This window comes from Halichoerus grypus, chromosome 4 (assembly GCF_964656455.1).
Source record: "Halichoerus grypus chromosome 4, mHalGry1.hap1.1, whole genome shotgun sequence".
Lineage (NCBI taxonomy): Eukaryota > Metazoa > Chordata > Mammalia > Carnivora > Phocidae > Halichoerus > Halichoerus grypus.
This window is the reverse complement of record NC_135715.1, coordinates 150192918-150219491: the sequence shown is the minus strand read 5'-3', so window position 1 is coordinate 150219491 and position 26574 is coordinate 150192918. Positions and strand designations below refer to the sequence as shown.

Here is a 26574-nt window from a genome sequence, read left to right as displayed (position 1 = left end):
TGAAAAACACTTTAGCATTAAGGCATGTATGTATAAGAAAGGATTTCACTGACCATGAAAATATTTCCTAAAAGATGTTAGGGACAGAAGTAAAAGTTTAAGAATGTCTGCATTCAGGGTGCCTGGGTGGCTCAGTTGGTTAAGTGTCTGCCTTCAGCTCAGGTCTGATCCTGGGGTCCAGATTTCTAGCCCAGCGGCAGGCTTCCTGCTCAGCGGGGAGTTTGATTGTCCCTCTTCCTCAGACCCTCCCCCTGGCTAGTGCTCTTTCTTGGTATCTCTCTCTCTCAAATAAATCAATCTTTTTTAAAAAATAAGAATGTCTGAATTCTTGGGGCACCTGGGTGGCTCAGTCGTTAAGTGTCTGCCTTCGGCTCAGGTCATGATCCCAGGGTCCTGGGATCGAGCCCCACATCGGGCTCCCTGCTCCGCGGCAAGCCTGCTTCTCCCTCTCCCACTCCCCCTGCTTGTGTTCCCTCTCTCGCTGTGTCTCTCTCTGTCAAATAAATAAATAAATAAATAAAATCTTTAAAAAAAAAGAATGTCTGCATTCTTCTGAGCTACCCTCACCATCAGCTTTTTGTTTACCTATTTTTTGAGATGAGTGGCAGTCTAACAATAGTAAACCATTCCACTGTCAGAAAATACCATAGGTGGGGAGTGGGGATGTTCTAGGAAAGCACAGTGGATTCAGAAAAGGGTAGCCTTCTCACGCATTTTGTGAGCAATGATGATGCAAAATTGGAGCAATCTTTCTTGGCCATTCTTGGACTCAGCGGAGCTGACTGTAATTTAGGAAGAAGCCACAAAGACCCAGCTCCACTGCTGGAACTCCTCTAGATCCAGTTGGATCTACACTGGATTTGATGGTTCTGCCACCCAGTTCTAACCACGCACTGATTTACAATAGGCCATGTGGCTATAGAACATGTGGCTACCATGCAGGAAATAGCAAAGTTACCCCAAAAATGGCTTCTCTAGCTCACAATACTAGTAGAATCTATTAGATTCCCTCTGAGGTTAATGTCCATCAAATCCTTATCAGGGGCATTGCCTCAAGCTGCCATTTCTATAACTGTTCTTCAAAAAAGCTGCACCTAACACAGAGTTGTGAGTTTCTATATAATCTTAAATGATTTTTCTACTTCTTTCAAAAATACATTCCGTGGTTCAAAAGTTGTATAATTTTTAAAGTTTTCCTGGTAACTAATCTTAATCTTCCCTGCTACATCCCAACTCTATTCTATCCAGTAAAGATTTTTTCTAATAAAGCTTAAAACAAAGAGTAAAAAAACTTCTTTCCTGTCTCTAATTTAATTACTCTATGACTGTCCCTTTAAAAATAATTCTACATTTAACCAACCACTTCTCAAAAATGCCAAGGTCAACTGAATTCTATTTCTATTCTCCAAAGAGCTAGCCACCTACCCTAAAGTTGGAGTCATTGAGCAAAAGTAGCCTGGCTCTGAGTTCTAGTACTAACTACGCCAGTGGCTTGTTAGATGGCCCCGAATAAATGATTCCTCTATCATCTTTAAGGGGAAGGCAATGATAAGATGAAGATGATGCTACTTTACAAGGTTATGCGGGTATTTGTTTTAACTACTTTCAAAGCATTTTATAGTTATTAACTTCTTCATCCTTTAAACATATTAGTTAATAGTAAATATACTCCAACCTAGATGAATAAACCGATGTGCTAAAAAGCAAAATAGGATCTTAGTGGTCACACTGTAGTAATTGTATTAAAGTAAAAAATTGAATATTATTTTCCAATGTTAAAATTAGAATGTGTAGGTTACTATGAAAATTTATTTCGATAGGAAATGCTTTGCAAGTCACTGTGAAAGACAGTGAAGGATAACACATAAGCATGTTTCACAAATTCATGAAATACAATGTGTTCTTCAGAGGAAGGAATTGTATTTCAAGAGTTCATTTCATCATATGACTCTGTGTCCTGGGCAGGAAAACTTTTTTTGGACTAGGCACAAGCTTAGAATGTGTTAGCTCTGCAGCAACTAACACATGTGTACCTATAGTAACTCCACCATCAGATTCATCTCTAACATTACAAATTATTACTTGTGCTTCTTACTAGAGACATTAATGAACTGTGGCAGAATGAATCTGGTGGTGTCAAGAGAAGAACTAAAGAAATTTATTTTAAGAATTTTAAAAAGAGTTTATTTTAAAAGGTAAAGTTTTAGAAGTTCTCAGAGAACCTTACAGGTTATATTAGCTATCAGTCATTAAAAACTGATTTTTTGGTCCAATTATTGAGTTTCAAGGGAATAATACTACTAATACAAAGTTGAATTACATAAAAGCATTTAAACTTTAAATAAGCATAATTTTTCTCAATGTTTTAGATAAAACAAAAATGTAAAACTTAGCATATATGCTGTTAATTCATGCCAAAAAAAAAACCTCTCTTGGCAAAAATTCATTTAAGATAATTGTGTTAAAGTTTTGTTTTTATTTTTTTGCTGACTTTTGGATGAATACTTTGGCACAGAAACAGGATCCTGAAAACTAAGGTCAATGGTCTTCATGATTCAGGTGAAACATCAATTTTGCCTGGATCACTGAAGTGTCTTTTTCCTTCTGTGAGGATGCCTGCCTGTGCATAGTCGTACACTAATATAAGAGCTCTGATGTCAGAAGCTTCTCCCGGATCATTCACTGTGGGAGACTAACAACAGGGAAATCTTGGCTCTGGCTTTTCTCCTTTCAACAGAGTTCTATTACCTGTGAGGAGGCTGCATTTAGAAAGCAGGATACCCTACTGCTTCAAAAATTCCTATGCCCATTCTAATTAAAGCTCTACCACCATGGCTTTAAGTAACACAGGATGTACCCTACAGTATGGAACAGGAGGGAGAAACCATCAAAATGATGGTAGGGGCTTCCTCCTATCTTTTTACAGCTATGGGCGCCCACAATTAAGGAAGTCCCAACTTTCATATTCAAAACAGAATGGCATAGCTTCTCATTCTGCCCCCTTTAAGCCATGCAGGTTTAATGAAATGTAAAACAAAAATGAACCTACAAGAAATAGTACAGAGGACCATAGGGGAAGGGAGAGAAAACTGAATGTTAGAAATCAAAGAGGGAGGGGCACCTGGGTGGCTCAGTTGTTAGGCATCTGCCTTCGGCTCAGGTCATGATCCCAGGGTCCTGGGATCGAGCCCCCTGCTCGGCGGAGAGCCTGCTTCTCCCTCTCCCACTCCCCCTGCTTGTGTTCCCTCTCTTGCTCTCTGTCATATAAATAAATAAAATCTTTAAAATCAGAGAGGGAGACAAACCATGAGAGACTCTTGACTCTGGGAAACAAACTGAGGATTGCGGAAAGGGAGGTCAGCGGGGGGATGGGGTAACTGGGGGATGGGCATAAGGAGGGCACGTGATATGATGAGCATTGGGTATTATACGCAACTGATAAATCATTGAACACTACATATGAAACTAATGATGTTGGCTAACTGAATTTAAATTAAAAAAACCAAGCTACATATCATGTTATCCCACCAAAAAACTATGTATAATGAACTTGATGGATCAGAATAATACCCAGCACAATGTAAGCACTTAAAAAAAAAATGGATAAATGAATCAATAAACGTGAGTGTTATGCAGAGCATGGCTGGCACCTCTGTTAATTCTTCAGAGGGACAAACAAGAAAAAATAATGAACTTATGCTATAAAATAAAGACTTTTTGTGAGAAAATAGAAGGAATTTACCTAGAAATGTCTGTTATTAGGAAGGATTTCCCAAAAATGTTGAGTGGTCTGCATAAACTTTGAAAAGTAAGGTACAATACTGCTTGCCAACAAGGAAATGAACAAGTCTGATGATATTATCAACTTTACGATAGAGGTACATACTACTTTTCACGTTCAAGTCCAGAGTGAAAATAACTTTCATCTGTATGGCACATGACTGTATTCAAGATACCTCATATGTATTATTTCATTTGCCCCTCAAATCATGATTATCCTCACTAAATGACTGTCAGAAAAGTTGACCTGCTTTATGCCTTTGGCCAAGTCTCTTATTCAAACACTTGGTACTGAGAATTAGGGTTCTCTTTTTCAGAGTTTGTTCTGATTTTAAGAAAACAAAACTGTTCAGTACTTCTCCTAAAACTGAGGTGTAATTTAGCCTCCATTTAAAATCCAGGTCAAAAAACTTACGAGTTTCTTAAACATTTATTTGGAAGGCAAAAAGGTCATTTTTAATACAATGTATATAAAAATCAACCTAAAAAGAAATAAAATCTTTTATTACACGTTTTATTATGTGGTTTAAACAATATATACAAAGTCTTCACAAAAAAATTTTATAAACAGGTCAAAACAGAATTTTCACTATCTCTAGCTCATTCCAGTCAATATGCTTAGTAATCTGTACCAGGAATTAAACACTGGAGAAAACAAATACTTCCAAATTATTGCTGTACAAACAACAATGAATTTCAAGAGAAGTTATGCTTGACATGACTTTAAAGAAAACCGTATCAATCAATTTGTGATACATTAATCATAAATTAGGGAAGCGGTAATTCCACTTTTAAATACCAACAGGATACTCTGTGGGTATAAAAACAATGTTTTACTCCTTTGTACTGGTTAATTCTAAGACTGGAAGCCATTTTAAAATTGACAAATTAGGAAAACTGCCCATTTTTTTAAAGTATATCAATAAAGAATATAGAATTAGATAGGTTTTAAATTCCTCCAGTGAATTTTGCTAAAAGGCTACGTAATTTTTCTAACTAAAATTGACATCTTTAAAGTAATCTAATAAAAATAATTTCAACAATCAGAATTTTGGGTGACAGCCCCTTAACAGTGAGACAAAACTATATTCCAATTACATATCATCAATCTACTGAGCCTGAGATGATTTACATCTGTATGACTCTAAAATTACCTGCATCAGTTAGTCTGGCAGATCAAACCAAATCACTAATTTTTATTATGTAACTGTAATTTCTGCCCAAAGATTTTCAAAATAAATTGAAGCCTTTAAAATAAATATGCAACTTCTATATATGAAATTTCAGTTCTTTCTGAGTGAAGAATATTCATTAAATTTAAAAAGTGAACTTTTCTCCCCAAAAAGCACTCATTAATAACAAAAACAATAATTCCTCAATAACAATTTTTTTAAATCTAACTGACCTTAACAAGCATATATTACTTTCTGTATTTCTGAAATACTATTCAGAATCCTCCCACATAAGTCTCAACTTGACTACTCCTTGATATCATCTACTGAGCTTATGGCTGCAGGTCTGAGTATATTCATTATTTTAATATGAGGTATTTTTAAACTAATAAATACCTCTCTAACCATACTAGCAAGAAGGCAGCATGACCTACTGTGGAAAACTCAGTACTGGGAGACATGATATTGGAACTGAATTCTTGGCTTTGCCATGGACACATTATATGTCCTTAAATAGGTCACAATTTTCATATTCCATTTACTGCCCTGTGCACAGTTCTTCTAAAGTAAACTACTTAGCACAGCGCCCTGCATACAACAGATAAACAAACAGTAGCTGACTGATATTAGACTATGTTTCAAAGTTGGAGTAAGAAGACCTGGCATTTGGCCTCACAAGACCTAAGTTTCTTCATCAGTAATATGAGGAGACAGAACCATAGAAGACCTACATTTTAGGGTGGTTTACCCATAATACAGATTGAGAGGAAGACTAGTGAGCAGGAAGTTCATTGTGGGTGCTCCCGAGATGATCACTTGTGAGGGCAGGGCAGAAAGAGAAATGGGGCTCTGCAGTCACAAACAAGGACTTGGCTGACCCTGGGGGGGGTCACTTTGGACCAGAGATAGCATGGCAGAGTTGTTCTGAATTGGAATAGAACATTTATAATCCCTCATTAGTCAGTCATTGGATGCAGGTTGCCCTGTTCAGCTGAGGTAAGGGCAATCTCCAGGGAGAGACTCAGCTTTGAGCATTCAGTTGCCAATACTTGGCAGCTAGGGGAATGAGTACTCAGTCCTGACGAGGGGCATCTGGCAATGAACCAGGGTCCACTACTACTACCAGGATCCCTTCCAGTTCTAGATTTTTTGATGATGCTTTAGCTTTCAGAAACAATCCAACCCAAATCATCATCATAAAATCTATGACAAAATAATACATATTGTAAGATTTCATTTACATCAAGTTTAAGAAAGAACAGGTAGAACTAATCTGTATTGACAGAGGTCAGAATAGCTGTTACCTATTGGGAGGGAGCATGAGAGAAACTTCAGGGTTGCTGATCATGGTATATATCTTGACCTTGAGTCCATATATGTAAAATATACACACATGTATCTATGTGTGGTTTTCCCAAAGATTTACAAGAAAAAGAGATTACATAAAATGCTGTTAATATTTTGTAAGAGAAACACGTGACATTATAATGTGTAAACTGAATATAATTTTTAAAAAGTTTACAGCCATATATTATTCTGGTAGTTTGACAATTCCTTTATTCCTCCGTAATTTTGATAAATTATTTTAAGTATATATACTCAAGGCATTCAAATGCCTCAAAAATGAAACAAAATACAAAATGATAAACTTGGATAACAACTGGGCTTAAGTAATCAAACAAAATAGAGTACCACTGGACAGAGACTTGCAAAACTGCCATTTAAAATCAGAACTACAGTAAAGATTTGGATAAATCATACGGCTTATTACCATGTATGTTAAAAGACTAAGTATAGTGCTGCCACCTAGTAGACAAAGCTGATAATAACCAATTTCAGTTCTGAAAGGTTATATACATCTTATAGAAAATACAGAAATGCCTTTTTGTTTGTTTATTCATTTGTGGGTTTTTTCTTCCCCCCCTTAGATTCCACCTCTGAATGAAAGGAGATAATGGCTTCCAATTATATGGACTGAATAAGTCATGGGACGTAAGAGGCACAGCATAAGGAATATAATCAATGATACTGTAATAGCAATATATCAAGACATGTTAGCTACAGTTGTAGTGAACACGGCATAATGTATAAACTTGTCAAATCACTACGTTGTGTATCTGAAACTAGTGTGTCAACTACATTAAAATAAATAAATTAATTTTTGAAAACCTAGAAATGCTAAATTATATATTATTCAACAATACTCTGCCAAAATATACCTTAAAGACTACCAAGTTTGGACAACAGCTAAAGAAATCAAATAATTATGTTCTCAAATAAATTACATGATTTCTGGGGTGCCTGGCTGGCTCAGTTGGTTAAGCCTTCAGGCCTTTGGCTCAGGTCATGATCCCAGGGTCCTGGGATGGAGCCCCATGTCAGGCTCTCTGCTCAGCTGGAAGCCTGCTTCTGCCTGCCACTCTGCCTGCTTGTGCTTTCTCCCTCTCTGTCAAATAAATAAATAAAATCTTAAAAAAAAAAAAAATTACATGATTTCTAAAATAGCAACCAAGAGCTCACACAATAGTATGTGCTAGTACTGGGAGTTTCAGAGGTTCCCTGGTACAAATCTGAACCCATTTAAAAAGCAAACACTTTCTTTAAGATCCCAGGGCTGTAGGTTCCCAGATACATAGTCTCTAGGGAGAAAGATGGGCAATGCCCAGTTAGCTGTACCCTCTACTTGCTCTTCCCTAAAATCTATTTGGAGACTCAGTGAACTCTAAAATAAAGTAAGTGCTGAGACAGAAAGGGAAGCACAGAAAGCACAGAGTATGCAAGATTTGGATAGAGGTTTTAAGCAGAATGCACTTAAGGAGAAGTCCTTTCCTCCTTTAGCAATGTCTGAACATCTGGATTCTTCTTTTTATTTATTTATCTGAGAGAGAGAAAGAGCGTGCATGCACAAGTGTGTTTGTACACACGTGCACGTTGTGGGGGGCGGGGAGCAGGGGTGAGGAGACGGAGAGAAAATCTGAAGCAGACTCCTGGCTCAGCACCCAGCCCGACAAACACTGGGCTCCATCTCACAACAGCGAGATTACAATCTGAGCCGAAACTAAGAGTCTGACGCTTAACCAGCTGAGCCACCCATGGGCCCCTGAACATCTGGATTCTAACACATAAGGGCCTCTAGTCTACCTCTGTACTAGAACATCAAACTCTCCCACTTTAAACTCCACCTCCTGCCCCACCCACAATTTTTCTTTGTTACTTAGGCATCACCTTACAGAGCTCCAAAAGAGAAAAGTGAATACTGAGCAGGGACTCTTTTCACAAAAATGGAGAAGACCTACACTATGCCAGCACTCTAAGGGCAGAAGGAAAGAGAGAAGACCACAATAAGCATGGAGATTATATGACTGCTGTTATATCTGTTACTAAACAGACGTCCAAAGAATGAATGAAAAGAAAGCAACAATATCTCGTGTACATGGCACTTTTCTGAAACAGTAGGTAAAGTTCTATCATTTCATTGTATCTGAGCATTCTCACCCAAATAGTCGGCCAGAAAAGCACAAATGCAGGGATACGTAGCCAGTGGGCACACACAATACACAGATACTATCACACTATAAAACACAGCCTAATACACAGAATAATATAGTACAGCACAAAGAAACTAGTGCAGAGTAGTGTGATCAAACATAAATAAGACACATGGAAATGAACAGATCAAGGTTCTAGACAGGCTTTGCCACAAGCTAGTTATGAAATCTAGTGCGGAGGCAGTGAAGTATAATTGGTACTATGCAAACAAGTTAGTCAGGCACTGAACTGAGGGGTTTATAAACACTGAAGGCACCTAACCAGCGGCAGGAGAACAAAGTTCTGGGATCCAATCTGCCTCTGACTAGGTAGGATTTAGAACAAGTCAACTCATATCTCTAGAGCCCAATCTATCTGTATTGACTAGAATGATATTTCCAAAGTGGGTTCCACAGCACAGTAACAAAACAACAGTGATATGCTTATCAATAAAAGGGTTTCATAGTCAAGTACATGCAGGAAAATGTAACTACTATAAACCACCAACCTTAGAGATTCACAATGCACTTTAGTATAGTAAAATCTCTGAGAAGAGCTTATAATTAAGATAATCTGTTTAATTTTATTTAATATGTTTTTTTTTTCCCAAGCCAGTGGGTCACTAAAGTATTTTTTCCTTCTATAAATATTAACATTGTAAAACACACTTTGCCATTCCTCAAAAAATCAGAATTACCATATGATCCAGCAATTCCACTTCTGAGTATATACACAAAAGAAGCAAAAGCAGGGACTTCAATAGACATTTGCACACCCACATTCACAGCAGCATTATTCATGATAGCAAAAAGGTAGAAACATCCCAAATGTCCATCAACACATAAAAGGATAAACAAAACATGACTTATACATACTAGAAGATCATTCAGCCTTAAAAAGGAATAAAATTCTGATACATGTTACCTTGAAGACATTTTGCTAAATGAAATAAGCCTGACACAAAAGGACAAATATTGTATGACTCCATTAGTCAAATTCAGAGACAGAAAGTAGAATACAGATTAGAGGTGGGGAAGGATAATGGGGACTTAACATTTAACGAGCACAAAGTTTCAGTTTGCAATGATGAATAACTTCTGGAGATGGATGGCAGTGATGGCTACATGCACTTAAAGCCACTGAATTGTACACTTAAAAATAGTTTAAATGATAAATTTTATGTATATTCTACCACAATAAAAAAAAAAATCCACACTCTTTGCCAAAAACTGGGTTCATTTTCTCTTAATGCTACCATTCTGTGATTATGAAATCACTAAAGAAGTCAATATAAATTACCTTACCTCAGCTACACAACAAATTGATCCCAAGGCTTCTCCACGAAAACCATAAGTTGTCAAATTTTCAAGATCTTCATGACTACTTATTTTTGAAGTATAGTATTTTATTGCCATTACAGGTGCATCAATGGCCTTGATACCCTCACCATTGTCTCGCACCTCAATTTTATCAAATCCATAGTTCTCCTATAAAAAGAGAATACTTTTAGTATATAAAGACAGTAAACTGTTGTGCATTAGAAACAGAAAGAAACACAAGAAAAACAATTGTGTCATTTATTTTTTATGGAATCTTAATATTAAGAAAGAGTTCAAATTCCTAACTCTATTAATTCCTAACTATGATACAATGGGCAAGTCCCTTGTTTTCCCTGGACTCAGATTCAACTCTAAAAAAAGGAAGTCAGTCTAATCTTTAAGGTTTCCTTCAATTGTTTCAGCATCATGGATACTTGTGTTTAAATTCACATTTAAACTTGACTAAGAAAATTCTACTAAATTATATATACTTTTGCATATATAATCTCTCAAAAAAACCAAAACAGAATACTATCACCATTAGCACCTGGTTCTACCCACTAAGAGTCTAGCAATTAACATTATTCATCCTGATTTTTAATACTTTCTCCCTTTAACAACGTATTGCTTTCCTAAGAATTTTAAATATTTACTACATTATGACTTTCTAAAGTTCTTGCAAATAGAGAACAGAAAAATGCTAATACACTAATTTGGCAATCTCTGTGAGGTCTTTATTTGAAAAATGAGGGCAAAAAAAAACCCCAAACTCAATTCACAGCTTAGTATTTGTAGTCTAATTCTAGTATGCATATATAAAAAAACAAAATCTAAATTCCCATCAAGATCTTCCTACAATTACAATGACTCTAGTACTTAAAAATAATACATTTATAATAACCTAAATTTATATAATTCTGTATGTGTCAGTACTTTTTAGGTCAGTTAGATACGCAAGGTATTGAAGGGAAACCTTACTTAAGATTTAGTTCCTCATCTCTCTCTCTGTCAAAAATTAACATCCTGGAAACAGTTTGGCTGCTTCATTTTATAGAAAAATCATCAACTACAGAAACACAAATCTTGCAATACAAAAAAGAACACAAGGTATCTGAGTAAAATAACACAAAGATCTATTTAAATTTTTAAATTATATCAACTTTAATTAACTAATTGTGAAAACATTCTTAGTCAGGACAGTTATTATTATATGTAATCATAATAAAACAGGTCTTACTATATAAGCAAAATAATTGTTTATTTTAGAAAACTCTGCAAAGCAGAAACTGGTAAATATCAAGACACTAAAATACAAAGCCAGATAAAAATGTATACTTTACTTTTACAAGAGGACTTCCACTGGCTTTCTAACAATATTTTTGTGTTTTTTTAAGATTTTATTTATTTATTTGACAGAGACAGAGAGCACATCCAGATGGAATAGCAGGCAGGGGGAGAGGGAGAAGCAGGCTCCCTGCCGAGAAAGGAGCCTGATGCGGGGCTTGATCCCAGGACCCTTGGATCATGACCTGAGCCGAAGGCAGTCGCTTAACCAACTAAGCCACCCAGGCGCCCCTCTAACAACATTTTTAAAAACATGTTTTTCTTCCAGAGAGCTTTAAGAACAAGATATATGTCTGCCTACCTAAGTAAGATTCATAAGTGAAATCTACCAAATATAATTATCTAATCCTATTTATTATCTATTGTATTCTAATCAGACTGTACTATATGAAATGCCTAAAAAAAAAATAAGTTGCCTTTCTTTGGGTTTAATAAATTTCCATGTTTATAGAGCTTACAATACAGTTGACCCTTGAACATAGGGGGTCTGGGGTGTTGACTCCCACATCACCAAAAATCCATGTATAACTTTGACTCCTCAAAAACTTAATAGCTTACTATTTTTCAAAAATTTTAATTCTGGCATAGTTAACATAGTGTTATGTTAGTTTCAGGTGTATAATATAGTGATTCAAAAGTTCCATATATTACTCAATGCTCAACAAGGTAAGTGTACTCTTAATCCCATTCACCTACTTCACCATCCCCACAGCCACCTCCCCTCTAGTAATCATCTGTCTGTTTTCTGTAGTTGAGAGTCCATTTCTTGGTTTGTCTTTTTTTTTTCCCCTTTGCTCATTTGTTTTGTCTCCGAAATTCCACATATGAATAAAATCATGGAATTTCCTTTCCCTTATTTCGCTTAGCATTATACTCTCTAGCTCCACCCACACTGTTGCAAACAGCAAGATTTCATTCCTTTTTTATGGTTGAATAATATTCCATTGTATTTATACACCACTTCTTTATCCATTCATCCATAAATGCACAGTTGGGCTGCTTCCATAATTTGGCTATTATAAATAATGCTGCTAGAAACATAAGGGTGCATGTATCCCTTTGAATTAGTGTTTTCGTATTCTCTGGGTAAATACCCAGTAGTGCAGTAAGTGAATCATAGGCTAGTTCTATTTTTAACTTTTTGATAACCTTCATACTGTTTTCCATGGTGGCTGTACCAGTTTGCATTCCCACCAACACTGTAAGAGGGCTCCTTTTTTCCACATCCTTGCCAATATCTTTTGCCTCTTGTTTTTTATTTTATTTTTTTTTTTTAAAGATTTATTTATTTATTTGAGAGAGCGAGAATGAGAGAGAGAGAGAGTACATGAGAGGAGGGAGGGTTAGAGGGAGAAGCAGGCTCCTTGCCGAGCAGGGAGCCCGATGCGGGACTCGATCCAGGGACTCCAGGATCATGACCTGAGCCGAAGGCAGCCGCTTAACCAACTGAGCCACCCAGGCGCCCCTTGCCTCTTGTTTTTTAGATTTTGGCCATTCTGACAGGTGTGAGATGCTATCTCATTGCAGTTTTGATTTTCATTTTTCTGATGATGAGTGATGTGACCAGCTTTTTAGGTCTCTGTTAGCCATCTGGATGTCTTCTTTGGAAAAAATGTCTGTTCATGCCTTCTGCCCATTTAACTGGATTATTTGGGTCTTGCGGTATTGAGTTGTATCAGTTCTTTATGTATTTTGACTACTAACCGTTTACTGGAAATGTCATTTGCAAAGATCTTCTCCCATTCTGTACATTGTCTTTTATTGTTTCCTTTGCTTTTTTTTATTGTGATGTAGTCCCAATTATTGTGATGTAATCCAAATACTTTATTCTTACTTTTATCTCCCTTGTATCAGGAGACATATCTAGAAAAATGTTGTTAATGGCCAAAGTCAAATTACTCCTGTGTGCTCTTCTAGGATTTTATGGTTTCAGGTCTCATATTTAGGTCCTTAATCTATACTGAGTTTATTTTTGTGTATGGTGTAAGAAAGTGGTCTAGTTTCATTCTTTTCCATGTTGCTGTCCAGTTTTCCCAACACCCATTGTTGAAGAGACTGTCTTTTTCCCATTGCATGTTCTTGACTCCTTTGTGGAAGATTAACTGACCATGTAATTGTGGATTTACTACTGGGTTTTCTATTCTGTTCCACTGATCCATATGTCTATTTTTGTGCCAGTATCATACTGGTGTTTTTTTTTTTTTTAATTTTAATTTTTTTAATTATTAACATATAATGTATTATTTGTTTCAGGGGTACAGGTCTGTGATTCATCAGTCTTACACAATACACAGCACTCACCACAACACATATCCTCCCCAATACTGTTTTGATTACTACAGCTTTGTAATATAACTTGAAGTCTGGAATTGTGATACCTCTAGTTTTTTCAAGACTGCTTTGGCTATTTGGGGTCTTTAGTGGTTCCATACAAATGTTAGGATTCTTTGTTCTAGTTCTGTGAAAAGTGCTGTTGGTATTTTGATAGGGATTGCATTAAATGTGTAGATTGCTTTGGGTACAATTTTAACAATATTTGTTCTCCCAACCCATGAGCATGGAATGTCTTTCCATTTCTTTGTATTGTCTTCAATTTCTTTCATCAATGTTGTAAGTTTTCTTGTACAGGTCTTTCACCTCCTTGGTTAAGTTTATTCCTAGGTACTTTATTATTTTTGGTGCAGTTGTAAAAGGGATGGTTTTCTTAATTTCTTTCTGCTGCTTCACTATTAGTATACAGAAATGCAACAGATTTCTGTATGTTGTGTATTGTGTGACTTGACTAAATTCATTTACTAGTCCTAGTAGTTTTTTGGTGAAGTCTTTAGGGTTTTCTATATACATTATCATGTTATCTGCAATCCAAAGCAATTTGGATGCCTTTTATTCCTTTTTGTTGTCTGACTGCTATGGCTAGGACTTCCTGGAAATAGGCTGAATAAAAGTGGTGGGAGTAGACACCCTTGTCTTTTTCCTAACCTTAAGGGAAAAGCTGTTTTTCACCACTGAGTATGATGGCAGCTGTAGGTTTTTCATATATGACCTTTATTATGTTGAGGTATGTTCCCTTTAAACCCACGTTGTTGAGGGTTCTTATCATGAATGGATGTTGTTCTTTGTTCAATGCTTTTCTGCATCTATTAAAATGATTTTTGTCCTTTCTCTTATTGATGTATCACATTGATTGATTTGCAAGTATTGAAAAACCCTTGCAACCCAGGAATAAATCCCACTCGATTGTGGTGAATGATTTTCTTAATGTATTATTTTATTTAGTTTACTAAGATTCTGTTGAGGATTTTTGTATCTATGTTCATCAGAGATGGTGGTCTGTAGTTCTCTTTAATTGTGATGTCTTTATCTGGTTTTGGTATCAGGGTAATGGTGGCCTCATAGAATGAATCTGGAAGTTCTCCTTCCTCTTCTATTTTGTCAAATAGTTTGAGAAGAGTAAGTCTTAACTCTTCTTCAAATGTTTGATAGAATTCTGCTGTGAAGCCAGCTCATTCTTAATTTTTGTTTGTTGGGAGTTTTTTTATTACTGTTTCAATTTCATTGCTGGTAATCAGTCTATTCAAATTTTCTCTATTTTCCTGTTTCACTTTCTGGTAGTTTATATTTTTCTAGGAATGTATCCATTTCTTCTAGGTTGTCCAATTTGTTGGCATGTAATTTTTCATAATATTCTCTGACAATCCTTTGTTTTTCTGTGGTGTTATTTCTCCTCTTTCATTTATGATTTGACTGTTTTTTTTTTTTTTTTTTTTTGACGAGTCTGACTAGAGGTTTAACAATTTTGTTGATCTTTTCTAAAAACCACCTCCTACTTTCATTGTTCCATTACTTTTTTAGTTTCTGTATCATTTATCTCTGCTCTAGTCTTTATTATTTCCTTCTTTCTGCTGGTTTTGGGTTTGTTTGTTCCTTTTCTAGGTCCTTTAGTGTAAGGTTAGGTTACTTGAGATTTTTCTTGCTTCTTGAGGTAGGCCTGTATTGCTATAAACTTCCCTCTTAGACTGATTTTTGCTTCATCCCAAAGATTTTGAATCATACATTTTCTTTTGTCTCTATATACTTTTTTTAATTTCTTCTTTGATTTCGTGGTTGACCCATTCATTGTTTGGTAGCATATTATTTAACCTCCATGTATCTGTGCTCTTTCCAGATTGTTTCTTGTGGCTGATATCTAGTTTCAGTGCATTATGGTCAGAAAAGATGCATAGTATATGACTGATCTTTTTGAATTTGTTGAGACTTGTTCTGTGGCCTAATATGTGATCTATTCTGGAGAACGTTTCATGCGCACTTAAAAAGAATGTGTATTGTTTTAGGAGGGAACGTACTGCATATATCTATTAAATCCAATGTATCATTCAAAGCCACTATTTCCTAGTAGATTACCTGTCCATTGATATAAGTGGGATGTTTAAGTCCCCTACTATTATTGTATAAATGTTGATTAGTTCCTTTCTGCTTGTTATTAAACTGTTTTATGCATTTGGGTGCTCCCATATTGGGTGCATAAATATTTACAATTGTTATCTCTTCTTATTGGATTGTTCCTTTATGATTATATAGTGTCCTTTGCCTCTTGTTACCATCTTTGTTTTAAAGTCTATTTTGTCTGGGGTGCCTGGGTGGCTCAATCGGTTAAGCATCTGCCTTCAGCTCAGGTCATGATCTCAGGGTCCTGGGATCGAGCCCCACATCAGGCTCCCTGCTGAGCAGGGAGCTGCTTCTCCCTCACCCTCTGCCTGCTGTTCCCCCTGCTTGTTTTCTCTAATAAAGAAATAAAATCTTAAAAAAAACAACAACTCTATTTTGTCCAATATAAGTATTGCAACCCCAGCTTTCTCTTGACATACATTTGTATGAAAAATGCTTCTCCATCCCCCACTTTCATTCAACAAGTGTTTTTAGGTCTGAAATGAGTCTCTTATGCAGCATATAGATGGGTCTTGGTTTATTGTCTATTCCATCACCCTGTGTCTTTTGATTGGAACATTTAATCCATTTGCATTCAAAATAATTATTGATATATATTTATTGCCATTTTGGTACTTGTTTTGTAGCTTTTTTCTGATGCTTTCTTCTCTTGCTCTCTTTCAAGGTATGCTGGCTTTCTTTAATGATATACTGGGGTTCCTTTCTCTTTGTTTTTTGCATATCTATTACTGGTTTTTGATTTGTGGTTACCATTGGTCTGTACATAACATTTTCTGCATATAGCAATCTATATTAAGTGGATGGTCATTAAGTTTGAACCCATTCTTTACTTCTTCCCCCCCCAATGTTATAGATATATCGTATCATATTTTACATCCTTTTGTGAATCCCTTGACTGATTTTTACAGACATACTTATTTTTACTGCTTTAGTGCTTCCTACTTTTTTTTACTCCTACTTAGGGTCCTTCCTTCCCACTCAGAGTCCCCTTTAACATTTCTTGAAGGGCTGGTTTAGTGGTCATGAATTCCTTTAACTTTTGTCTGGGAAACTCCTTATTTCTCCTCCTATTCTGAATGATTGCCTCGATGGATAGAGTACTCTTAGCTACAGGTCTTTTCCTTTCAGCACTTTGAATATATCATGCCACTCCCTTCTGGCCTGCAAAGTTTCTGCTGAAAAATTCACTGATAGGCTTATGGGGTTTCTCTTGTATGTAACTATCTTCTCTTGCTGCTTTTAAGATTCTCTCTTTATCACTACTTTTTGCCATTTTAATTATTATGTGTCTTGGTGTGTGCGTCCTTGGGTTGATTTTGTTGGGGGCTTTCTGTGCCTCCCGGATCTGGATCTCTGTTTCCTTCCTCAGATTAGGGACATTTTTGGCTTTATTTCTTCAAACAAATTTTCTTCCCCTTTTCTCTCTCTTCTTCTTCTGGGATCCCTATAATGCGAACATTATTATGCTTGATGGAGTAACTGAGTTCCCTAAATCTATTCTTATTCTGCATATTTTTCTCTCTCACCTGTTCAGTTTGATTACCTTCCATTATTCTGTGTTCCAGTTTGCTAATTTGCTCCTCTGCATCCTCTAGCCTATTATTCCATCTAGTTATTTTTAATTCCATTTATTGTGTTCTTCATCCATGGTTCTTTTTTATCTCTTTGTTAAGGATCTCACTGATGGGGGCACCTGGGTGGCTCAGTTGTTAAGCGTCTGCCTTCGGCTCAGGCCGTGGTCCCAGGGTCCTGGGATCAAGCCCTGCATCGGGCTCCCTGCTCAGCGGGAAGCCTGCTTCTCCCTCTCCCACTCCCCCTCCTTGTGTTCTCTCTCTCGCTGTGTCTCTGTCAAATAAATAAATAAAATCTTAAAAAAAAAAAAAGGACCTCACTGATGTCCTCCACGATTTTCTCAAGTCCAGTGAGTACATTATGATCATTACTTTAAATTCTCTATCAGGCATATTACTTATATCTGTTTCTCTTAAGTTTTGTACTGCGGTTGGCCCTATTCTTTCATTTGGGACATATAACCTCTGTCTCCTCATTGTGTCTAATTCTCTGTGTCTGTTTGTGTGTGTTAGGCATGTCATCTCTGTCTACTGCTGTTGAAAGTAATGGCCTTATGAAGAAGTCCTATAGTGTCCTGTAGTGCAGTGTCCCCTGTTCACCAGAACCTGGCACTTCAGGGGGTGCCCTGCTGTTGTGTCCTGGCCACTTTTTCCTTCACTGCAGCGCTCTGCAGAGACTCTCTTTGTCTACTGTGGGCACTGTTTGGTCCCCGGCTGGGGCTGGGTGTGCAGTTTTAACAAAATGAGTGCTGGTCTGCTGCAAAATGAGACCTGCTGCCTCTGCCGGACTGGGTACCGCAAAGTGCATGGGTTGGGAGATGTGGTGTTAGGAAGGTCTGCACTAGTCTTCTAGGGGAGGGGACTCAAAATTCAGGGACTGAGGCATATGTAACCGGGAAGGGTGGATCTGTTCAAGCATGGCATTGGGGGGGTAGGGAGGACTTGGTGCAAGCAGTTAGGTAGTGTCAGTGCTACGGTGGTTCTCACAGGTGGCCGTGTGTTTATGCTGGGGGGGGGGATGGGAGATAAATGGTGTCTGCCCACTCCTTTGTTCCTGAAGAGTCCCTCAGTGATCCATGACCTCCGGGACATGCTCTGAAATGAGTAAACTACTGTTCCTCCCATTTTCAAACTGCTGCTTCTAAGCTATAAATCTGAGGGCTATTTGTTGTGCTCTCTTTAAGGGCAGGGATTCGGCTTCCTATTACCCTCCAGGCTCTCCCAGAATGGAGCCTGCTGATTTTAAAAATTCCAGGCTTGAACACCTGCTGGTTTTAAGAATTCATGAAATTGAGCCCCTCTGGCTTTCAAAGCTAAATATGGGGATTCATCTTCCCCATGCAGGTTCCCTAGTGTGACATAGTTTGTTTCTCTCCCCTCTCCATGGAACTGCTGCTTTCTCCCCTCCATGTAACACCATGGTCTGTTTCACTTCCCACCGCATTTCTGCCCTTCTTACTCTTCGGCATAGCTTCTTCTCTACCTTTGGTTGTGGTTTGTTCTGCCAGACTTCAGGTCTTTTCTGGGTTATTTACACTGATGTGAGTGTTATCTAGTTGTATCTGTGGAACAAGGTGAGCTTAGGGTCCTCTTAGTCCACCATCTTCCCAGCCTCTTTTTTTTTTTCCCCCAACAAATCAAAGTTTTTATTTGCATGGCCAATCATCATCTGTACTCTTTGCAACTTTAATATCCCTTTAACAGGTTCCAAGCTTTTGTTGCACACGGAATAGAAGCTGCAACACTGAAAACTTCCTTCAACAGCCACTCCCACAACACCTAAACATGAAACATGTAACAAATGACAACAGCACAAACAGAAGTACTAAGTTCCACCATTCAACAGTTCATCGGAAATGGAGATGGCTCATCTGTACTCACTCTGTGATGCATCCCAGCCTCTTCTTAATAGGCTACTATTGACTAGAAGCCTTACCAATAACACAGAAAGTCTGCTAACACATATTTTGTATACGTATTATATACTATATTCTTACAATAAAGTAAACTTTAAAAAAAGAAAATGTTATTAAAAAACCATAAGGAATAGAAAATACATTTACATTACTGTACTGACCAAAAAAAAATCCACGTCAAAGTAGATTCATGCAGTTCAAACCTGTGCTGTTCAAGGGCCAAATGTATATTATTTAAAACAAATATAGGTTTGGTATGGTATAGAACAGCTGTTCTCAGCATCAACTAGAAACCTGCTACAAATATAAATTCTTGGGCCCCACCTAAAATCTGAAATTCTAGGCCCAGTAACTGTTTTAAAAAACTCCCTGAAGTATTCTGATGCACCTAAATGTTATTAGAACCACTAGCATAAAGCAAAGATCCTGAATGGGTTTTAGAAACAGAAAGATCTGAACTGCAATCTCAGATTCACTACTTACTAATTATAGGACTTTGGGCAGGTTCTCAGAACCTTCATTATTGTAAAAAAAAAAAAAAAAGGTATAGTAGTATAAATCACAAGGTTTTTGTAAGGAGCAACTGCAACTACATATACATGCATATACATGCATTCTATATATAAGCTATCTCTGTGTATATATATTGAAAAGGTAAGTCTCTTTCCTACAAAGATTTTTTTTTTTTTTTAAAGATTTTATTTATTTATTTGACAAAGAGAGGTATAGCGAGAGAGGGAAGACAAGCAGGGGGGTAGTGGGAGAGGGAGAAGCAGGCTTCCCACAGAGCAGGGAGCCCGATGAGGGGCTCAATCCCAGGACCCTGGGATCATGACCCAAGCTGAAGGCAGACGCTTAATGACTGAGCTACCCAGGTGCCCCCCCTACAAAGATTTTTATCGGTATTATTTCTAACGTTGTAATACTGAATGTAAATATCTGATAATTAGAAGATTACCAAAAAATGTATTCTTATATTCACTCAAACAATTTATTCACCATTTATGTACCAGGCACTGGCCAGGTATGGAGGACACAAAAATGAAAAAATACAGACCTTACCTCTACAAGCTAGTAGTTTATAATAAGGGAGGTAGACATGCCAACTAATTGTAACAAACCATAAGAAGTGTCATAAGTCATATTAACTCAAATGATTTTATAGCATTTAAGATTTTTTAATGTGAAAATTATGACACAACAAGGGATTTAGTTTTGAAATCAGATTAGATGGAAAAGATAAAATGCAAATGAGTATAAAACAAATAAATATGAATAACCAAGAATAATTAGTAGAAAATATGGACAAATTAGATCCATGTTTTAGGTGATGGAGTCCTAAAGAATAAGTTTTAGTGTTACTGTAGTATCGATTTAAATTAAAATTTATTTTTAAGATTTTATTCTTAAACAAGACAGAAAATGCAATGTCCTAAAAATAATTTATTAGTACAAAGAAAGAAGAGAAAGGTAATAGATGTAAGGAGAAATCATCTGCCCAGCCCCTTTTTTCTTTAAAGGTATTTGGCTTCTCAGGGACACTCACCAGTTTAACATCTATGCTTGTGGCACCTGCATCCAAGGAGTTTTCAATGAGCTCTTTAACCACACTGACCACTGAAGTGATTATTTGAGAACTTGAAAGGAGGCGCACTGTTGCTGCAGGCAACTGTTTCATTCTAGCTTTTAGTAGAGTAGCTAAAGATAAAATTTAAGTTGTAAAAATAAAAATTGTTAAATATTTCTAACAGTTCTGATAGCAACAATAATTAATCGCAGCTCAAATTTACTCAACTTCCCACTATGTCAGGCTCTACTGTAAGCACACACAGTATTAAATCATTTATTTAGTACAATATTTTTTAAAATAAGTGGCATTATCATTTCTATTTTATAAGACTGAGGCACAGAGAAGTTAGCTGGTAAATCCATGCTACGGTAATAATTAAAGAGCAGTAAGAAAAATTGTGCTATAATGATATAATATATGATCTACCAGGGTAGGTAGGAATGACCAGGTGATGCTGATCCCCCTGGGATGTGGATAATGTCAGTCAGTCATGAGTCTTAATGGCAATCTCAAAAATCATTAGTCATCTATATGTTTTGGTGAATTACAATGTCTTTTTGAATTATTACTTTACTGGAGTTAGGGTACCTAGACCCTAGCATTACTGTTAATGTAAACTAGTCAGACATCAGACACATCACACAGCTCTATCTTTATACTACTGTGCCTAAAATATCATTCTAATCATGTGGCTCCCCAAGATAAAGCTCAAATCTCTGTGCTGGCATTCAAAGTCTTTTACATGCAATCCAACCTTACATCCAAAATCTCTCTGCCACTAATTGTTTTAGCGAAAAAAAAAAATCCTTTGTCTAAAACCCTTTCAAACAAAAAACAAACAAAAAAATCTCATATGGAAATCCCATGTGTAAAACATGCAGGGAGCAGTGTTTACTTTTGCCTTAATGCTTAATTTCAGAAAAGATTTCAGGATAATAAAAACACTAGGTTGACAACATGAAATTCCTCTACAGATTCAAGACAAAAAAATGGGGAGGAGGGGAACCCTAGGTACTTCTTTAATTTACCATAACTCACATGCTCACATGATTTGATCCTATGGAATCTAAATCAAAACAAAACAGCAATGCCAAAGACAAACAAAGTAAAAAGATATCCATTTAGGATTCTTTCTCAGGCAAATTAAGACATAAAACAGCAGAGTCATATAAAAAAATAGGTAAGAAATGGGAGTATAGCCAATATAATAATTACAGAGGAATTTAAGGGATGCATTTCTGGGACGAGATCAACACACTGAGTTCGGAGTGATATTAACTGGTGACAGTTAATAAATATAACTATGTTTTGCTTTATACAAGGCAAACCTGATCAGCACAGTAGAAAAACATACCAGACTGGAGTCTAAAAAACAGGTTTAGAGGTTCACCTTTAATACATGTAAAATGAAGCAAATCACTTAAATCCCTCTATAAAATCAATTCATCACCTCTATAATTGGAGACAGTGCTTCCTAGGTTTGTTGTGAGGATCAAATAAGCAAGCACATATAAAATGTTCTGTAGGGGCGCCTGGGTGGCTCAGTCGGTTAAGCATCTGCCTTCCACTCATGTCATGATCCCAGGGTCCTGGGATCAAGCCCCGCATAGGGCTCTCTGCTCAGTGGGGAGCCTGCTCCTCCTCCTCCTTGCCGCTCCCTGTGCTTGTGCTCTCTCTGTCAAATAAATGGAATCTTAAGGAAAAAAAGATTAAAAAATAATTTAAAAATAAAATAAAATGTTCTGTAAATGATAAGGCTATATGAAACATTCAATATTGTGATGTGAGATCATTATGGAAAGAAATGCTGGCAATTTTTAATACTAGCAATTTTCTTCTATTTTTTTAAAATAATTTATTCATTTATTTGACAGAGAGAGAGACAGCGAGAGCAGGAACACAAGCAGGGGGAGTGGGAGAGGGAGAAGCAGGCTTCCCACCGAGCAGGGAGCCTGATGTGGGGCTTGATCCCAGGACCCTGGGACCACGGCCCAAGCTGAAGGCAGACGCCCAACCAATGAGCCACCCAGGTGCCCCAGCAATTAACTTCTAATTAAGCTATATATTTGATTTAGTTTTGGGGTACAGTTTTAGGAAGAGTAGCTGTAAACAACTACCTCTCAATAGTTTTTGTGGCTCTCAAGAGCTGGGAGGCTTTTCCAGTCAGGAAAAAGTGTGGACAGGTAGGTTGCTCCACTATTCTACCATTCACACAAATTAGTGCTGTCACAAGCAAAAGGCACCCTCTGCATGCTACCCAAGGTTTAGACTGCACACTGGTCTAAGGATATAGAGCTGCATTGTCCAATCTCGTAGCCACTAGACAAATGTGACTACTGAGCACTTGAAATGTGGCAACTCCAAATTGAGATGTTCTAATACACTCTGGGTTTCAAACTTAATATGGAAAAAAAAAAAACTTTTATTAATTTCCTACACTGACTACAAGATGAAATGATATTCTGAATATATCCACTTACCTCAATATATTATTAAAATTAACTTCACTTTTTTTTTTTTTACTTGTTTTAATGTGACTACAAGAAAATCTAAAATTATATAAATGTGGCATACATCATAGTTCTATTCCACAGTGCTGTATAGAGTAGTGGTTAACAAAGCAGGCTCTGAAATCGTATCACTTTCATTATATCCTAGCTCTTATGCTAACAGTTATATAATGCGAACAAAGTCTAAAACTCAATCATCTAACCTACAAAAACGGAGATAATAATATCATATGATTGTGGTGGGCAGTAAATAAGATAACGAATATAACTTATTACAGTGTTTGGCATACACATGTTAAAGATTCTGGGATACGTGGACTACACTGAGTTTCTCTGAACTCTCAAAGAATAGGTTCCCCACCCCCATCTTCTAATCCCTACTCCCACAGGGGTTAACCCATGGCCTGCAATCAGATTAGGCTTGGGTTCAAGAGGTCTTCTACCTTAGTTTGAGAATGTCAAGGATCTAAGAAAACACTGATCAAACTTTGGGTATAAACCTAGCATCGCATTATCTTTTACTCTTTCTGAACAACCTCCTTATTAACCTCAGCATTTTTGCCTCATTCTCTACAGTCTCTCTTTCAAAATCTATTTTTACCCCAAGTCCCTAATTTCATCCCAATACGGACATCAAGGCAGACCATATCATGAACTCTATCTTCACACACATCTTACCTCCTCCACCCCACTGTGTCTTCTGGTTTCTTAAAATGTTGACAACTCTGCCCACATTCTTCTTCCCTAACTCCCCGGTCAATGTCTCTTCTCCTAAGAACTTTCACCTAATTTCTGCCCTTAGGCATCTTGACCTTCAAAGCAAAAACAAACAAAAAATTGTTCCTTCAACTCTATTACCCCAATGATTATCTTCTTTCTTTATGAAGCCAAACTAACCTCTAAAACTATATCCCCAACAGAGATCTCTCTCTTTCCACATTAAAACAGGCATTTCTAACAATCAGTGTCAAGGCTACCTCAAGATAATTATCTGTAAAACAGAATTTATCTTCCTGCTCCCCTACCCATACCCTCTACTTCACTTTGCAATTTCCCTTAATAAACACTATTCTTAGTGACTAAGATCAAAAACCTCAATCTTCCTTTGCCAGCAATCCCATACTCTACTCTCCTCCTATCGATCACTCTAGACTCAGTTCCACAGCCACTTGTAACATGGTCCTTTCTGATCACCCAACCAGGAATGATCCTTTCCTCCCCCTACATTCCTAAAGAATTTGGTTTGCATTACTCGTGGAATGTTTATCACACCTGTCCTGACCTGTACAACTTCTGAAAGCAGGCAATTACATATTATTTATTTCTGGATGCAACACAGAATAATCAGAGTACTTCACTCATGACAAGCACTTGGAAGAATACCAATCAAGGGCCACAAAAAAAATTTTTATCAGCACTCCAATGTAAACATTAGGAAGTGTCCTCCTTCCTAGCAAGTCACCACTGCCTTAACTCCTTCCCTTTATAAACTCTATTTTAACTGGCTTCCATATCAGCTCCTATCTCACCTATATCTCCTAACCAGACTTTTTTCTGGACTGCAGGACCTCACTTCCAAGAACCTTCTAAATATCATCATTTAGATAACTTGGAGGAACCTTACACTTAAACATGTCCCAAACCGATCTCAGATCTTTCTCTATTTAACTGTTTTTGTTCCTATATTTGTTTGATAATAAAAATAACAGCTACCATAAGTAACTTTACATATATATATAAAATCCCATTTTAATCCTCACAACAACCCTATCATTCCTCTACCACAAATGAAATTTGAAAGTTGTAAGATCAAGATCACGATTCGAGATCACAAAACTAGTCAGTGACAGATGCACACCTGCATATCTTGGCATGTTTGACTCCAAAGGCCATGCTCATCCAGTCTTACATGGCAAAATTAGAAATCCTGAAGTCATCCTAGAAATTCTCTTCACTTTCTACACCCTGCCACTCAGTCCTATCTATCCTACTACCTAAATATTTCTCAAACTAGTCCTCTCTTCTCTATACCTATAACCTCTGTTCAGCCCCTGAACATTTCTGCCCTGAAGTACTACAATAACGACCTAATTGATATTTTGCCTCAAATCTCAACCAATGATAGGGTTCTTTCTATATTTAAATCTCATCATGTTGCTATCCTACTTAAGATTTTATAAAGAGTTCCAACTGCTAATCAGGTGAAGTCCAAAATCCTTAACAACTGGATCTCTACCTTTCTGATCTCATCCCACTATTCCCCAAATACACAGTAAACTTGTCATACTACACTTTTAATGTGGTGGCACTCACTCGTTCCTTAGCTCACAAGGTTCTCTTTCTCTACCAAAGACTTCTAACCATCCTTCCGGATTTAGTACAAGTATCACCTCCTCAAGGAAGCCTTTCTTAACTGCTCCAACTTTGACCCCTCCCCACCCCAACAGATTAGGCATTCCTTCCTGGGTATCCCCATAGCACGTTTTCCTTTTTTCCAACCCAAAACTCATCATAGGCTATTCTAACTACCGTTTTTCTGTCTCTTCCTCCTGGCTCAGAGTTCTCTGAGGACAGAGATTTTATATTAATCTCATAGCGCTAGCATAACCTGTAGAACATAGCAAGCATTCTACTATATGTGCCAAATGACACCTTTTGAAAAGTGAAAGTTATCAGGCTTACATCACGGCACAGAATGTGTGAGAATATCAGAAATCAGTCTTCCTCCATATTTGCTGGGAGGGAAAGCAAACACTCCTGAAAGAGTACCGCCCAGGAAAGTCAGTTAAGGACAACAAGGTACCTAAAAGAGAAGCAGAGAAGTATAGCTATAGAAAAACACAATGAAATAATTTACTTTAAAAACAATAAACGTAACCCAATTGTTTTCAGAGAGCCAACAGAAATGCAAGATACATAGATATAATCAAACTTAACCTACACCAATTTTGAAATATTATTGCAAGTTACTTCAGCAATACAAATCATAAACTTTGTGAACTGCCAAGGTAATGAAATTCGATTTCAAAGATAATTCCAAATAATCTGACCTTTTCTCTCCATTCTCAAATAAGATCAATTTTTGGAATTCACACTTCCTTAGCATGTCATACAGATGCCTGTCTTCAACGTGTGGGTAAACCCAAAATGACACCAGTAAAAATCACGGTTAAGTGAGAGTTTGCTTGCATCACTTGTATGTCGCCACAACATACAATATATACTACATTCACGAGTTATGGCTGTCCGGAGTTAAAATGTCTGCCCGGCAAACAACTTCAAATCCTGCACTCAGAGGTTCTGGGAAATGGGCTGTAACAAAGGCCCAAGCACGATTTAGTTAGGAATGGCCAAACCAGAGAGAAACCGACCGAGCCCTGCTTAAACACCGCTCTCCACGCGTGCGCGCCCACGAGCC

General features: G+C 37.1%; 1 protein-coding gene across 10 annotated transcripts in view; it reads right to left on the bottom strand.

Moving 5' to 3' along the window:
- PMS1 (PMS1 homolog 1, mismatch repair system component) overlaps positions 1-26574 on the bottom strand; it is an 87309-nt gene that overhangs the window by 60441 nt on the left and 294 nt on the right. For 4 of the 10 annotated variants that reach the window (XM_036075485.2, XM_078071105.1, XM_078071103.1 and 1 more), the window contains exons 2-4: positions 25839-25959; positions 20623-20774; positions 9785-9967 (exon numbers count right to left, since the gene is read on the bottom strand). In XM_036075485.2, coding sequence (XP_035931378.1) covers positions 9785-9967; positions 20623-20754 — 315 coding nt within the window. In that variant the 5' untranslated portion in view covers positions 20755-20774; positions 25839-25959. Of the gene's footprint in view, positions 1-9784; positions 9968-20622; positions 20775-22096; positions 22320-23834; positions 23969-25838; positions 25960-26206; positions 26512-26574 lie in introns of those variants that run through there. The other 6 variants (XM_078071098.1, XM_078071099.1, XM_078071101.1 and 3 more) reach the window with 6 other exon arrangements.